Raw genomic sequence first — 16,286 nt, 5'->3', positions numbered from 1 at the left:
TGGTATTCTAAAAATACTACCCCTTGTTGCACATAATGCCTAATCAGCTCCAAATATGTACCTGAATCTAAATTTATAGAAAAAAAGAAATTTCAGATAATTTATTTAGTAGAAAATGAGTCTTCATTGGACGTTGATTGCTGGTTTTCTGTATGCTGAAATAGGCAGGATTAAGATAAAGTAATGGGCATTATAGTTTTCATCCAGTCGCTATAAATCCTTAACGAAATTGGCGTTTAATTATCTGCTGGATGCCAATAAATAGAAATTCCTATCTTTATAGTTTTAGAGCATATTCTTTTCTGCTTTTAAAAAACTTACTGACACTTGTAGAGAAAAGATAAAAAAATCCTTTCATGTGAAAACATGTCGTCAAGTTTTAGCCCAATTACTTATCTTAAAATCTGTGATGAATAGGTGCTGTTTTACTTCTTATTATTCCTCTCATATCTACCAGAAGATGGCATGCCTTTTTCAAATCCAGGTAACCAATATTATAAATATTCAATTCGGTTTTGCTTAGTAATCAAATACCAACAGTTTACATTTCATCAAATATATGTTGCCCAAGTGGCTAATAAGTAAGACAGCTCAGATAATGGATTACAGACAGATTGACAATTTAATTTTCATATGATTGCCTTTCCTTCTCAAGATTTTTTTTCTTATCCACAAATGCAAGTAACTATTCTTGTTTTTATCTAGATTTCTGAAAGGCCTTCAATCCCAGCTGTCCTACTATTTCTACATTATAGTAGCCATCCTTCTAATGTTTTTCCTGGATGCAATTAGAGAGATGTGGAAGTACAGTCAGGTAAGACAGTTAAAGTCAATTATAGAGTTGCTATGTTTTAATATCTTTATTCATTTGTAATGTTCTAAAAATAGAATGTACCCTATCTTAGCAAAAATCCTTGCTTTAGGATTTATGTATCGTTAGGACCCTTGTCTTAATTTCTTTGAGTAATGAATCTGTTGACTGATATGAAAGATCGGATACCCGTCTTTTTCAACTTACGAAACTAGGGAAGCCTACCTTTCCCCTTTTCACCCTCAGATGGTACCATCATTTCCCGTAAGTTTAAATAGTATGCACCTCTTCCCCTTTTTTTCACCTAATCAAGGTACTCAACCTCCTGATAAAACCCCACTTATTTCAAATATATCTGTCAAGAAAAAGTTAATATTTCCCAATCTTTCTTCTTTGTTAAGATTGACCACAATGATGGAAGCCATGCCTCACACCTGGATGCTCAAATGCAGAATCATATGAGACTGTTCAGGGCTCAAAGAAACATGTATATTTCAGGTATTCTTATTTTTAAGATATTTCAGGAAGGGAGGGGACACTAAATATTAAATTACACTGGGTACCCAAAATTTAGTAACCACGATATTTTATTCGCTGGCTCTAAAATTTTGGGTAATATTTTTATTTTGATGGGTTGGTCCCAAAAAATCTACTAGTGTCCAAACTTCTTAACCAATGATTTTAATAATTAGGGGTTATTTCACATATCATTGGGGGGTCTACATAAATTTATCTCCATTAACTTATCCCTTAAGATCCCTGGATATTTCAGAAGTTATGATAATCTAAAAACTAGAAATAAAATGCTGTCCTCTCTAAATAAGAAAACTTCTTATTTTTTTAGGTTTTGCTGGATTTTTGTGCCTCGTAATCAACAGAATGGTCAGCTTGATCTCCAAGAACGCAACTTTGAAGGCTGAGAAGGAGGCAGCTTTGAAGCAGGCTGAGGGCGCTACCAGAGCTGCTCAATCCGTTCTTGATTCAGGTAATATTTGAGTAGGACATCTGGCATATTCAGGTTAGAGCTTAGATGACGTGCTCAATACAGATAAATATGCCAAGAAGACAGCTGAAATGAAAAAAATACCTTAGATTTGAATTTGAAGTGCTGAAGCAGAACTTTATTAGTTTAGTTTGAAAGTTTCTTATTCCTTTAAGAACGGACATACATATATTTGACTTTTTCTTATACACTATTTTATGGAAAAATCTGTAATTTTAATCATCTATGTTTTTTCATAGCTGGTGGTGATGAGGAAAGTGCTGAGACTAAGGCCCTGAAGGAGCAGGTTTCCAACCTGGAGAAGGAGTTGACTTCCGCTAATAAGAACGTCGAGAGTATGAAGAGTCAGTCCGAGAGCTTGGCCCAAGAATATGACAGGTGAAAATAATATTTTAGTAAAGAAAATTATTGTTTGATTTTAACCTATTTGCGTGGCTACTCTACAATTAGGGCATATATCTTTATCGTACGTCCGTCGGTCACTCAGTACGACCGAATAAGCAATTCTCTTCATAGCACAAGATCTGAAATGGGAAATTATGAGTAGCCTCTTGTTAAATGGAACAATCAATCTTTCAATTGTTCGATTGTATGTGATGTACGTACATTCTCATATTATTGTTACTTAAGACAAAAACTCAACTCACCATAACACATTAGAAATCTCCATAATACATCAGTTTATTCATCCAATAATCAAATAAGAGAAATAAGCACTATCCTGATATATAGGTTTTGTGTTTCTCTTATTTTCAGATAGGCTTTGTGTGTCTTTGTCAATGTTGCGTGACTTCATAATATATATTATCCATTTATTTTTAGTTTGACTTTCACAAGGCCTTTGATAGTTGATGGTTCTTCTTGGTTATCTAAAGCAAAAGAGCACTACTGATTGATTACCATTAGTTTATTCATCAACCTATTTTAGACTAATGGAAGAGAAGGATAAGCTGGAAAGGAAGGTGAACACCATGGGCGACAAGAAGGACGAGTAGATCATTATGGAATGTGGATAATGACATCTTTAACATGGAACAGTCTTCTGAAAAAAAATTAATAAAATGAGGGAATAACACATTTGTTTTTAAGATATTCTTTTAGATTCTTTTCTTAATATTCTAATGAAAAAAATTCGAATTTGAATTATTGTTTTTATTTCTTGAGAATGCTTGTCCCGATCCCAGTAATGAGTATAGACATTTTCTCAATATTATTTCTTAATAACTTTCAATTAGAATAAAACAGTTTTATGCTTTAACGAAATTATTATTTTAGTTGTGACTAAATTATCTCTTATATTTTCCTTATTCAGATTTTGATTTATATTTTAAACAATCATACAGTTGCTAATAGTTTCAGGTATGGTACTAAGTAATTTATGTGATTTAACCAAAAATTATTAGATTTAAAATGTGATACAATTAAATGTTACTATTATTTTTGGTTGTATATATTATATATGGATTAGATATGTACTTATGTAAATTAATCTTTAATTATTTTAGTGTAACCTTAATAAATATTTAACCTAACTTATATTTATATTACATTAGTTTTAGTAAAGGGAAAATTCCATGGAACTTGTTGATGTTTATTGTAATAATCTAAGGTTTTCGATTTTTCTTGTAATGCATTCTCTTTATCATTATTATGGAATGGCTACAAAATAGGGATGGCAATCCGTCAAATTTTTGGACCGGATTCGGATTCTTACAAGAATCCTTCAAAAAAAATGGCGGATTCCGGATTCTATCAATATTTTAAAAGGCTTTTTTTTTAATTAAAAAATTTAAGTGCTACATATGTCCTACAAATTAATGTTCTTGGTGTTCTCTATAATTAACTTCCGAGAATCGAACCAGATTTTAAAAGATTATATATATAATGATGATAATCTTTGCCTTCAAAAAGGGGGAGTTGAAAGATAAAACTCATAAGAATGCGAATCTGCTATTAAATAACGGATTCCGAATTCGAATTCGAAAATTGACCAAAATTTGGGCGGATTCCGGATTCTAATTGCCAACCCTACTACAAAATATAGCTTTTTTTTGTCCAATTTATAAGGAAAGGGCGTGAAAGATATTTATTAATGCTTTTTAAATAATTTGAAAGCAAACCTTATTTGCAACTATGATAAGTAAACTAACCAAACTCGACTAAATACACTTCATGTAACTATCCCTCTAGTTTTATATCAAATATTTTCAGAAATGAACGAATATGGTGGGTTTAGGGTGGCCAGATCCCTGCCCAAATATGTAGAGGATCAAGTAAAATGTATGCGAACAGACCCCTGGCCTGGAGTTCAGGCAGCTGCGGTTATTAACAATAAGTTTTCTAGCAATTTTGTCGGTAAGAGTAAACCGCAGCAAGTAGCTAACAATAACAAAAATAAATGCCTCCTTTGTGCACTTTTGTGAGCTATTTACTGTTAACATTATACAAGGTCCTTCAGTCTGTCGGTAATGTTATAAAGTTTTGAATAAAAATTGTTTTAAAGACTAATTATAAATGAAGTTTAAACTTTCAGTAATGTTTAAAAATGATACTTATCTCAGTATATTGTTACTACTCTACCTATGGACATAATGTTGGATTTAGTCTCTAAATCAAGCTAAAACCAAATTTTTTTTTTAGAATTAAAAGACGGAATAATCAGTCGAAGTGTAACACTGCCTGAAATAAAAGAAAATACTATTGAAAAAATAGAAGTCTTGTCCTCAGAATTAGGTTTGTATCATTTAAAGCAAAATTACCCTATTATATAAAGTAGTAGGTCTTATTTTGTAAAAATCTCGCTAGCCGCTGAACTGATTACGTATGCTCTACTTATTTAGGTAAGCAGCTTCACATGGTCTTAGGATGGTTTTAGAATATTTTACTACCTCTCCATACCCTAGATACTGCGGCATCAATTTATAGCTCTTGAGATGTTTGACTGTTTATTATTTGATTTATTCTTTTGTACAAATACAAGCCTATATTTAAAAAGTGGCCCAATAATTGTTATTTATTAAGTTCATTAAACCCCTAGCCCCTGTGAGGATTCAAACACTTGTGATAACCTTAAAATTGCGTAGAAATAACCTAACCTATTCATAATAGTTCATTAAAGAACATTGTCGTAATGACTATAAGACTAAAATGTAAATTACTAAATTTTTAATTATCAGTTGGATAGGTAGGTATTTATAAAACTAATCTAACTAATTTTTATATTACATAGGATGGTTTTATGTATTGTTCAGTGAAGAAACAGTTTTCTTGACATCTGGACAAAAATTTCAACTTGAAAAAACTTTTGAAAATGTTCTTTTTTCTGGGTAATGTATTATATAATATTATTTCTAAGAGTAGGTAAAGCTTTTATACATTTAGGGTGTGTCGGTCAGTCCGAACGTCCTATTTTAAATCATGGACATACATGAAATTATTAGGGTTGGGCCGGATATCCGGTGTGGCCGGATATCCGGCCGGATATCCGGCTATTTCAATATCCGGCCAGATACCGGATATTGAAACTAACCGGCCGGATATCCGGCAATATAATCTTTTATATTTTACAACAAAAATCTCTATTTTTTTAAATCTTAAATGGCTGTAATTTTCTTATTATTGAAGCTAGAAGAACGATTTTTTCTGAATATGTTTATCTTTATGTAAATTTTATATTAGAAATCTCAAAACATAAATTTTGGCGGTGGCAGCAGTGCTTGGCAGCTGCCAGCCGCAAACCGACGGTTGGCAGGTAAACGGCAACGGATTTTATGAAATTGTAATATGTCATGAAGATATATAAAAAAAATTTGAAATCTTCAAGTAAAAATTTGCGGTCACAGGAACCGTTTAAAGATTTCTGGAGACCTGGAGGTTCAGGACTTGCAGGATTATACCTGGAACCTGAAATCGACTTGAACACCTACATTACATATGAGGATGTACGACTTTAGGATAATTTTAGTATTAGATAACATGAAATGCTTTGTTTAAGTAAAAAAATATTTTTACTTTTTACCTGAATGACCTTACCAGATTTGCCAGGAAGGGGGTATTAAAAAAATTTCAACTCTCAGTTATGTGTCATACCCATATTTCAAAAGTCACTCAGTTATAGCCCTTTACCTTTTATACACAGAAAATGGGATAGAAAAAAACAGAGGGGGGAGGGGCAGGCATTCAACGCCACCTCCCCGCCCATCCTCCAACCGTTAGGGGTTGATATTACAGATTGAGGGTAGTAATATTTAATTAGATTTATTTGCTAAGTTTAACCTTAATTTTATCCTATTATATAAAGAAGTAAGCTTTTTAGTCTGTAGCGAAGGATCTTGCTAACCGCTGAACCGATATGGTTCTCCTTTAGAGTAAAGCTTCTTATAGGTCCTAGAGTGGTTTTAGGCTGTTTAATTTTTATAAAAAAGTCGTTGTAAGGTTTTAAGTTATTTTTCTGGATAGTCCCTTTCGTGTTAACGCCCCTTAAGGAGCGTCGTATTTTCACAGTAGCTTTCCTCCTATTTCTAGCCCCTCGCGGGGGACTCTAACTTTGCGGGGCCAATTGCCTAACCCTGCGGGGCAATCACCTAACCAAATATAACCTAACCTAACCTAAAATAACCTATTAAAAGCAATATTAAAAATACAATGAATCGCCCCTTAAAGGGAGTGTGAACGTAAAAATTTCTCATCTGATTATCAAATCTTAACATTTTCTAAGCACATTTCACTACACTGATCAACCAAAAACGTCCTATTAACAAAAATATCCAGGAAAAATGCCTTGATTTTATGGTATTTTTGGAGGGAAAAAGGAAAAAACAGGGAAAATCTGAACGGTTTTGTTTCTTATAATGTTTGTAGGGATATTTAACTTGTCATATATAGTTGAAACAATTTACTTACTGTTAAGGATTTATTTTATGATATAAAATTGCCAATTAGTTTTTTTATAACTTAGTAATTAGGTAATACAGACCTATTTTAAATTCGTATTATTGACTAAAAAAATACCTAACTGTCTACAAAGGGTTGAATCTCAGTGGTTATTTAAAATAATAATATCCTTTTTTATTGTGTTGGACAATAAATAACCCACTTTCGAGAATTAGTTTACACTTTTATCAGACTGTTTATAAAGAAATATTGGGTCTTTATTATTTACAAATTTGTAATTAAAGGTGGGCAAGAGATGGGCCATCTAAAGTTAATTGGATACTAATAAAAAAACCTCTTTATAGCTTTGTTATTGTATTTGGTTTTCAATAAAAAATATTGCTTATTTTATCAATTTCTAAGTAACTATACATTGGTTTAAAGCAAGGATTATGTTAAAAGTCAGCTTAACCGTTAGGAAAAATCAAGAACTATGTGAAAAAGTTTAATTTTAGCTATAATGGGAGAAAAAAGCAATTAAATGCACATTTTATATAATACGGAAAATTTCTTCCTTTCTCTTTACCTTATAAAAATCGTCGGAAAAAGCCGTTTTTTAAGCAAACAAAAGCGCGTTTTGCTCTATCTGTGAGATATTATGAATGAGATAATGTTAAGGTTTGATATTAAGATGAGAAAAATTAACGTTCACAGTCCCTTTAAGGTGCGTTGCCACGAAAGGGACTATAACCTTTTTTGATATTTTAATATGTTGTAATTTGGCCGGTTATCCGGCCGGATATCCGGCAATTTGGCCGGATAACCGGATATCCGGCGTTGACCGGATATCCGGCCGGATACCGGATATCCGGCATTTTAAATCAGCCGGATAACCGGTATCCGGTATCCGGCCAAAAAAATATCCGGCCCAACCCTAGAAATTATAAGTACCTAGTGCAATTTATATTAATTTAAGCATGTTAATTTTATCCAAATTATGATAAGATTTTTGAAATTATGATAAGTAGGTACCTTTGTTTTACAATTAGGAAGAATATTTTTATTTCTAATAATGAAAATTAAATAGTAAAAAATCTTTTTCAGGATACATAATTTTATGGGAGATCCTTGCAAACCTCTTTTATTTATTGAACACAGGTTTTCATTTTTTATATTTTAGTTGTGCAGCTTCTTTTTAAAAGGGCATGTTTGTTAGTCTGTGCCAAAGAATTATAAGTAAAATGCTTTGCTCATACATTATTTTAACCGTTTTGAAAGATTGATTCTGTTGTATATAATTATATAATATATTCTCGAGCTCTCTAAATTACCAGTAAATAAAGAATATGTTCTTTTTTTTCAGTAATGGTGAATCTATTTTAACAGATGGCTACAAAAACTACGACTTAAAACAGGTAAATATACAGGCTGGCCACAAACATGCTATTTCCACTATTTCCGCTATTTCCACTATTTTTGCATGCTATGCATACTATTCCAAAAAATTATGCTATTTCCACTATTGTCCAAAACTGCATAATATTTCCACTTTTTTCCAAAAACTGCATACCTACTATTTGCCACAATTTATTTGTATGTCAGATAAATCTTCAATTGTTAGGTAATTAAAACGAACTGATTTTTTTAGATCATGAAAAGAAAGCGAAGTATAGGGTTTTATCGCATTTTCACAGTATCTTTTAGCCTATTTGTAGCCCCTGCGGGGGGCTCTAACACTGCGGGGCAATCATTACCACTTACCTAACCTAAAATAAGTTACCAAATGCTACTGTGAAAATATGGCAAACTCGCTACTTTGTTTTCAATTTTTTTTTAAATGTTTTCAGAAGAAAGTAGTTCTTCAGTTCAGATTGTTGTACCTTTTTTGAAAGTTATTGGTATTTCCACATTCAATGTAAAGATATCTTCTTTTAAATTTTAATAGCATTGAGGAGTACTTTTATTATTAAATGATCCTTTAGGTAACTGAGGTTTATGATCTCCTAACTAATATAAATCCTCTGTTTTTAGGTCCTTTTTCACATAACAATTTTAAACGGCTGTAATTTTGAAGCTAGAAGACCAATTTTTTCAGAAAATGTTTTTGTGTGTGTAAATTTTATGTTTGGAGTCTCAAGACATAAATTTCAGCAGTGTAAGCTGTACTTAGCAGCTGCCAGCCGGGGCTCAGCAGGAAAACGACGGTGGATATTTATGAAATTTTAATACCTACCTCATGTGGACATGCTGGAAAAGCTTAAGTTTAAAATTTAAAGTAAAAAATTTCGGTCAAAGGATCCTTTTAAACATTTCTGGAAACCTGGAGGATCAGGACGTGCAGGATCAAACCTGGAACCTTAAATTGTTGCCTATATACATAAATATGATATTTTAGTATTTTGGTAACATAAAATGCGTTCTTAAACTCAAATATTTTTACTCTTTACCTGAATTTCTCAGGAACCAAATTTATGAACCTTGCAGACATTTTGGACTTAAGCTTTTATGGGTAAATTAACATTTAGTTAGATGTCACCCCACTTCCACTCCCCCTAGCCCCGCGGGGGTTAAAAAAAACTTTAAATGAACCTAACCTTAACTACAGACTGGCCAGAGTGTACGTTTTGTACGTTTTGTACGTTACGCATCGAATCTGTGTACGTTCTGGACGTTATTTTGATATGTGTACGTAACGTATTTTGAAATTTGTATTTTTGTACGTTTTACGTTTTTTTTTAAAAATAATAAGAATCAAATATAGCAGAAAAGTTATTTGTATGTTTTGTACGAAAATTTTGCAAAAACAATAGGTGTACCTATTATTTAAATAAATTCAATAATATCTTCAATTTTCATAGAACAAAAATATGTATGTAAATTATGCATATATGTTATTAGAACTTACAGTTTAAATTTATGGATTTGAAATATATGTCCTATAGATATAGTTTAAACTATTGAACAGAAAGAGATATGCAGTTGACTAAATTCAAGTTTAAATGCATTTCATGCTACTACCCCTTTAATAGATTTTACGATATTTTTTTTCAAATTCTTTATATACTTGGGTAAATTTTCCGAGATATCATATGGTGCACAGTGTAGGATTAAGAAGTCTTATTTTTTGGTATCTTCAGTTTTTAAAGAATAAGAATCAAATATAAGTATAAAAGTATTTGTATATTTATTTGTATTTGTACAAAAAGTATTACAAAAATAGTATATTATCTATAATGCAAAGTAGAATGATGTCTGTCCGTCTGCTTGTCCGTCTGTATATCAGAAGCTTAATATCTCAGTAACCACTGAACCTATTGTGCTCTACTCTTCATGGAATATACCTAATAGTCCTGTGATGGTTTTTGCTATTTTCTTTGGGGGAGGGACACTTAAAGCTTTTTACTTTCTACTAGGATTAGAGGCTTCGTATCTCTCTTTTATAGAATCGTTTGTTGGAAATTTGTCAAAAAAAAATATAAAAAAGATTGTAATTATTTTTTTCATTTAGGCTTCGCCCCAGGGTGCGGTGTGGGTTCCCCCACCCCGCTGATTTGCATTAGTTTACAAAAATAAATTGAGAGGTGGTTGATTTTTTTGGGGGGGGGCTGGGTTTCCCACACTCTAAGAAAATAGCCTAAAACTACCATAGGACTAGTAGATATATTCCCTGAAGATTAGAATTTAGAACCCAATCTGTTCAGCGGTTACCAAGATCTTAAGCTTTAGACAGACAGGCATTGATTTACTTTGTATTAAAGACTAGTATTTTCTGAGATCTTTAGCAATAGACAAAATAACCCTATATCCTATTATATGTTTATCCTATAAATCCTTTTTTTTCTGTAACAAAGAATCTCGCTAACTGCTGAACCGACATGATCTTTGTGAGGTTGTAGGCTATTTTCTCTGTTCTTCCATATCCCTTCAAGAACCTGTATTCAAAATGGTAGAAAAATAGCCTAAAACCATCTCGGTAACTGTGTGAAGTAGTTATGAAAATCTTAAGCATCAGACAAAAAACTTACTACTTTATTTAATAGAATATACTTAGTACGTAATAACAGGATGTATGTCTTTCTGTCAGTTTATTTGTACCGAAGGTTCTCGCTAACCGCTAAACCGATATGGTTCTCTTTTACAGGGTAGCTTCTCATAGGTCCTGGGAGAGGGTACAACCACCCTCCCAAGAGAAACTACTCTTAGAAAAAAATCACAACCCTTCCCCTATTTTTTCTTTCTTTTTAAAATTGAAATAAGAAATGGGGGTGGTCTACTCCCCCTTCTCTCACTAAAAAAATTATTAGCGAAGCTACTCTATAATCACTTTGTCAGTCCGTTATGCTATCGGAGAAACGTGATTTTCTCGGCTCCTGTTTTTTGATTGAATAAGTTCACATACTACATATTTTCATTGAGATTTGCCTTTTGGTTGGGTGCTAGATCTATTCCTAGATTTTCTTTTTTTCATGGTTTTCTCGACTTCTATTCAAGATAGACGGCTGAAATTTTCAGGGAATAAATAATTTCACATTCTACATATTTTCAAAAAGTTTCTTTAAGGTTTGTCTATTTGTTGCAGTGCTAGATCGATTCCTAGATGTATAGGTTTTTGTGATTTTCACAACTCATATTCCTGATAGAGGGTTGTAATTTTCAGGGATTGTATTAGTTTTCATTCTTAATACTTCCACTAAATTTCATTGAGATTTGCTTATTGGTTAGGGGGCTGAATTTATTCCTAGATTTTCACGTTATTATATATTTTTAAAAGGTTTTGTGATTTATTTAAATAAGTTAAATGCTTATTTTTTACGACACTACTCTATAGTTTATATAGTTCCCAGATTTCCATCCATAACTTTTGAGCTTCGCTACTTAAGGATGTTGTCATCCTTGTTTTTTACTTTTTATTTTTAAATAAAAAAATGGGTTTTTGAATTCAACTCCCCCCCCCCCCTAATCAAGTTCCTCTAGAGGCCTCTAAGGGCGTAGTCGCTGGTCCTTATAATAGGATATACTTTGTACATAATAACAGAATGTCTGTTTGTTTGAACCAAAGAATCTCGCTAACCACGGAACCGATATGGTTCTCCTTAACAGGATAGCTTCTCATAGGTTTTTGGAAGTTTTATAACTATTTTGGGGAAGAGTATCACCATTCACCCTCCCAAAAGAAATTGACCTACCTCCCCCCAATAATGAATTTTAATTGCGATTTTAAGTTAATTTTTTTCCAGATGTCTATAAATAACTTTTGAGCTTCGCTACTTATGTATGTTGTCATCCATGTTTTCTTTATTGAATTTAACTCTCCCCTCCTCAAGTGCCCCTAGAGGCCTTTAGGAGCGTAGACGCTAGTTCTTTTGAATAGAGTAATAGGATATCTTGTGTCTGTCAGTTCGCTATGGTTCTCCTTTACAGGTAGATGCTAGTAGACTTAAATGTATTGATAATAGGTAACTAGGAAATTATTTAACTTATTTTTATTAAGAATGTACGTTTTTTGTACGTTTTTTTCCTTTTTTTATGTACGTAACGTATTTTTTTTGTGTACGTTATGTACGTTTTTTATTTTCAAAATTGGCTGGCCAGTCTGTAACTATCTCATGAACCATTTGATCATGAGAGCAGATTTTTTTGGACTTAAGCTATCAGAGGTATAGTTTAAGCAAGAAGCAACTAAAGCAACCTGAGTTTTCTCTAAAACCACTTAATAAACCGTGCAGATATTTTGGACTTAAGCTTTTATTTGTGCAGACCAACTTTTAGTTTAAAAGTCATTCTCCCCCATAGCCCTCCGGGGCTCAATAAAACCCTAAAATGAACCTGACCTTAATTATCCCTGAACCATTTAATCATAAAAGCATATTTTTTTCAATTTAAGTTATCAGAGGCATGAGTTATAATTTTAGCAAGAAGCAACACCTTAGCCCCAATCCCCCTAGCACTCTGGGACTTTATGAAACCCTAAAAATTGACCAAACCTTAGTTTTCTCTTGGATCAAATTTGAACCGTGCAGATATTTTTAACTTAAACAATGTGTATAAAATAACTTTTAAGTTTAGAAGTCATTCCCCCTGACCCCCCCCCCCCTATGTAAAATTTTTTGTACCTCCAACCGGTTTTGCTCCAGCTGAATCGATTTTCAGATACCCCTTAAAAACCGGAAAAAAACGGTTTTTCATAAAATTCACGGCCGGTTTTGGCCGGATCCGGCTCAAATTTTGCATGGAGTCATCCTTTGATATTCCCAACAGTTGATACTTGACTCAGCAAGATCCCAGAAAAGTGTGGTATATCTACCCCCCCCCCTATGCCTCCAGCCTTTTAGGGCTTTATAAAACCCTAAAAATGACCTGGAATCCCTTAATTTACCAACTTTATCAACCAACTTTTAGTCTAGAAGTCAATTTGATGCCCCCTCCCCCTAGCCCCCCGTGGCTCAAAAAGACCTTAAGATTAACCTAACCCTAGTTAGGTATCTCTTTAACCATTCGATCATCAGAGCAGTTTTTTTTTTTGACTAAAGCTGTCAGAGGCATGAGCTGTAGTTTATGCAAGAATCAACACCTGAAGACCCCCCCTCCCCTTCCTCCCCTGCCTGCATTTTAAGTCATTAAGTTGATTTAAAATGCTCATTATTGTGTTTAAAATGCATGTTATTTAATACTATTTTGTTTTAAATGCATGCTATTTCATACTATTTTATGGAATTTGTACTTACTATTGCATACTATTCACTTTTTTTCTGCATACTATTTTATGCTATTTTGAAAAAAAGTCTGTGGCCACCCTGAAAATATGTTTATAATTCATTTAGGTAGGTTTTATACAGTTTAGGATAAAGGCTCTGCAGGGCTAGATATTTTTAATTGAATTGTTTTGCTGACTGAATTGGTTAGGCTACGATTTTATGGTGGAAGTTAAATTTTTTCTACCAGAAAATTAGCTTTTTATAGAGAAAAGTTTTAATATTTTTTGCAACTCTACAAAAGTTTGATTCTGTATGTCCTTTCTGCTGTCTATCTGTAATGCTACTTTAAATTGGATTTTTCTACTTAACTCTACTCATTTTTTTATTCTAAACTCTATCCCCTTTTCCTACATCTTGATTTATCATATTTTTTTCTGAATTTACTTCTGTATTTAGACCTGGCCACCAAACCAAAATAAATCTGTAGTTCAAGAAACTTTGTCTAAACGACTCAAAATAGCTAGGTAGGCATACAAAATTTTATTTAGAAAACGTTTGATTTTTTGGCTTTCAATGCCATTTATCTTAATTGATATTTTAAAACTCGCAAGTATTTATCATTATTATGATGTTTTATTTCAAACTAAATTGAAACACAAATGTAATGAAGGGGGTTTTTAGACTTGTCGACAAAGGTTGTTCAATAACAATCGTTTTCCATTTTAATATAACAACATCTAACCTCTAAAGTACAAGTGCTGACTTTAAAAAAATAGATAAAAATAATGATTTTTAAGTCAGTGTCTATCTATTTAATAGTAATCACGCTCAAGATGGAGAACACAGGTTAAGGGTGCTCAAAAATCTTGTTCAAGACAGTGTTAGGTAAATATCTTCTCAATAAGAAAAAATTCTAAATCAATGTATTGAATCTAAAGAGATATAACCTTACTCTATATATACCATTTTTTGGTCTTTTGAAGGAAGAGAAACTGAGTATCCTTTTCAAACTCATATCTCAATTACTTTCATGAATACCTATTGTTTTATTGATGAACAGTCAAAACCAAAGTTTCATGTATTTTTTTTTATTTCAGATCCCTTGCAGACAGCTATTCGTGGAATTCGAGTTTTAAGGTATTTTCCTTTAAAAAAAGGTTCACGTGAAATTTTTACAAATAATGAAATAGAAAATAAATTCCTATTTTAACATTTATTCAACCATGGTGTTTAGTTGATTTGGTAATTTCCCTCAATGTACCGATCGAGCACAATTAATATTATTAAAATTATCATTAACTAATTTTGTCCTGGCTTGTATAAAAAATTCATGTTCAGAATTATTTCATATTCAACTTTTTAGGAGGACCAAATAGCTTCACTTTTCCATCCAAGTATAATAACAGAAGAAAACAAAGAAAATGATGTTTTTATTCAGGAAGATTTTTGATTACGAGACATCTAACATTCCTTTAAAGTAACTCAATTTTACAAGCTTTTTATTAATTACCGCGACTTAAGCATAAAATTAAATGTAGACTTATGATCACACCGCTACAATGTCAGATAAATTACAGTAACAACAGTAAGAGTACACTGGTAATAACACAATTTTTTCTCATGCACAGCAAGGAATTAGAGAGAAAAAAATATTTTGTCTGTTGTTTGTTATTGAGCTGAATACCAGGGTAACAAGTTCTAAATAAATGGCAAATAAACGAAAATCTTTTAAAATCATAGGTGACAGAGAAAAATATTAAAGTTTTACAAGATGTATTTGTGTGTTTACTAGAATTTAAATCTACTAAATCCTTGAATAAAATAGCAATACAGGTAAAATTTACCTAAACAAGGACGTTTATTTTATGTCACATAGAAGCGAACTAGAAATAAGCCTAATATTTGACTGAGATTATATACTGCAACTTTGTCCTTGAAATGAAAAAAAGAATATTTTTAAGATAAAAAAGTCAAAGCAAAAAAAGGCAAAAAGTTTGTTGTGCATTTTAAAATTACTTATGTGAGAGAATTTTTTTAATTCTAGTTTTTAAAAGAAGCAATAAAATAAAATAAAATAGTTTAAAATAATTTTAAACCTTAATCGGTCCAGATCTTTCGGTACAGACAAACGGATAGATAGACATACTGTTTTTTATTTTGAGATTAATGTATAATAACTATTTTAATTTACCTTTAATTGTTTAGTGCTGTTGTGAAGAGTCAATTACTACAAAATCCTCCATTTTTAAATTCAAGTAAGTTTTTATAATCAAAGCTTCTTTATAATTAGGGTTTGTCTGTTCGAGGTTCAGCTTTTAACACGTTCTTTCATTCCTCGGTTTTTTTCAATGTAAAGTGTTCAAATGTTTTAATCGACAAGTTTAATGTACAGATGGGTAGATTTTGTTTATCATCATTTGGAATGTATCCATTTCATCGTTCATTGTCTTATCCCTATAGATTCATTGGATTTGTAACTTTGTGTTGTTTTGACTTTAGCAAAATATTTGATGAAAGATAAAATCATGCTACTTTTCTCCAACCCTAAAAAGCTTAAAACTGGCCCAAGACACATATAAAGAAAAGAACAGACCTCATGGTCTAGAGGTTTTTGTGATCTTACTGGACAGACACAACGAATCAAGTTTACGTAAATTTTCTTTTGATTTAGTGAAGAAGACCGAAACCTATATCCTGCGTGTGTAACAGATTTACCTGAAAACACAGTTGCCTATGCCATGCTTCAAGTACCAACATCTGCCATAACATTGCATCCGTCACAACAACTACAATTTAATCTTGTTATCTCTACTAGTGAAGGAAATCTTATTTATATTTTTATTTATATTTTAGTAGCGCAGCTACTCTTTAAATAAGGTTTTTCTATTCTCTGTCCAGGTTAAGT

At 32.0% G+C, this 16,286-nt stretch overlaps 2 protein-coding genes across 2 annotated transcripts; both read left to right on the top strand.

The window, feature by feature from the left end:
• The first annotated feature begins 36 nt into the window (after positions 1 to 36).
• On the top strand, positions 37 to 4,028 carry LOC145322355 (B-cell receptor-associated protein 31). Its single transcript, XM_080164335.1, has 7 exons — positions 37 to 164; positions 418 to 484; positions 706 to 814; positions 1,213 to 1,309; positions 1,656 to 1,796; positions 2,054 to 2,192; positions 2,743 to 4,028. The coding sequence occupies exons 1-7, from the start codon at positions 116 to 118 to the stop codon at positions 2,807 to 2,809; spliced, it is 669 nt and encodes a 222-aa protein (XP_080020461.1). The 5' UTR covers positions 37 to 115; the 3' UTR covers positions 2,810 to 4,028.
• On the top strand, positions 3,994 to 16,257 carry LOC145323061 (uncharacterized). The gene is made up of 12 exons (XM_080165445.1): positions 3,994 to 4,169; positions 4,455 to 4,547; positions 5,044 to 5,140; positions 7,791 to 7,844; positions 8,050 to 8,101; positions 13,838 to 13,905; positions 14,201 to 14,266; positions 14,479 to 14,518; positions 14,745 to 14,820; positions 15,123 to 15,214; positions 15,587 to 15,636; positions 16,053 to 16,257. Exons 1-12 carry the CDS (start codon positions 4,028 to 4,030, stop codon positions 16,255 to 16,257), a joined length of 1,035 nt encoding a protein of 344 aa, XP_080021571.1. The 5' UTR covers positions 3,994 to 4,027.
• Positions 16,258 to 16,286: the final 29 nt, after the last annotated feature.

The sequence above is a fragment of the Acartia tonsa genome, chromosome 6 (genome assembly GCF_053477335.1).
Source record: "Acartia tonsa isolate MP-2025a chromosome 6, ASM5347733v1, whole genome shotgun sequence".
Taxonomy (NCBI): Eukaryota; Metazoa; Arthropoda; class Copepoda; order Calanoida; family Acartiidae; genus Acartia; species Acartia tonsa.
The sequence above is the reverse complement of the archived record's forward strand: the minus strand, read 5'-3'. Positions and strand labels throughout refer to the sequence as shown.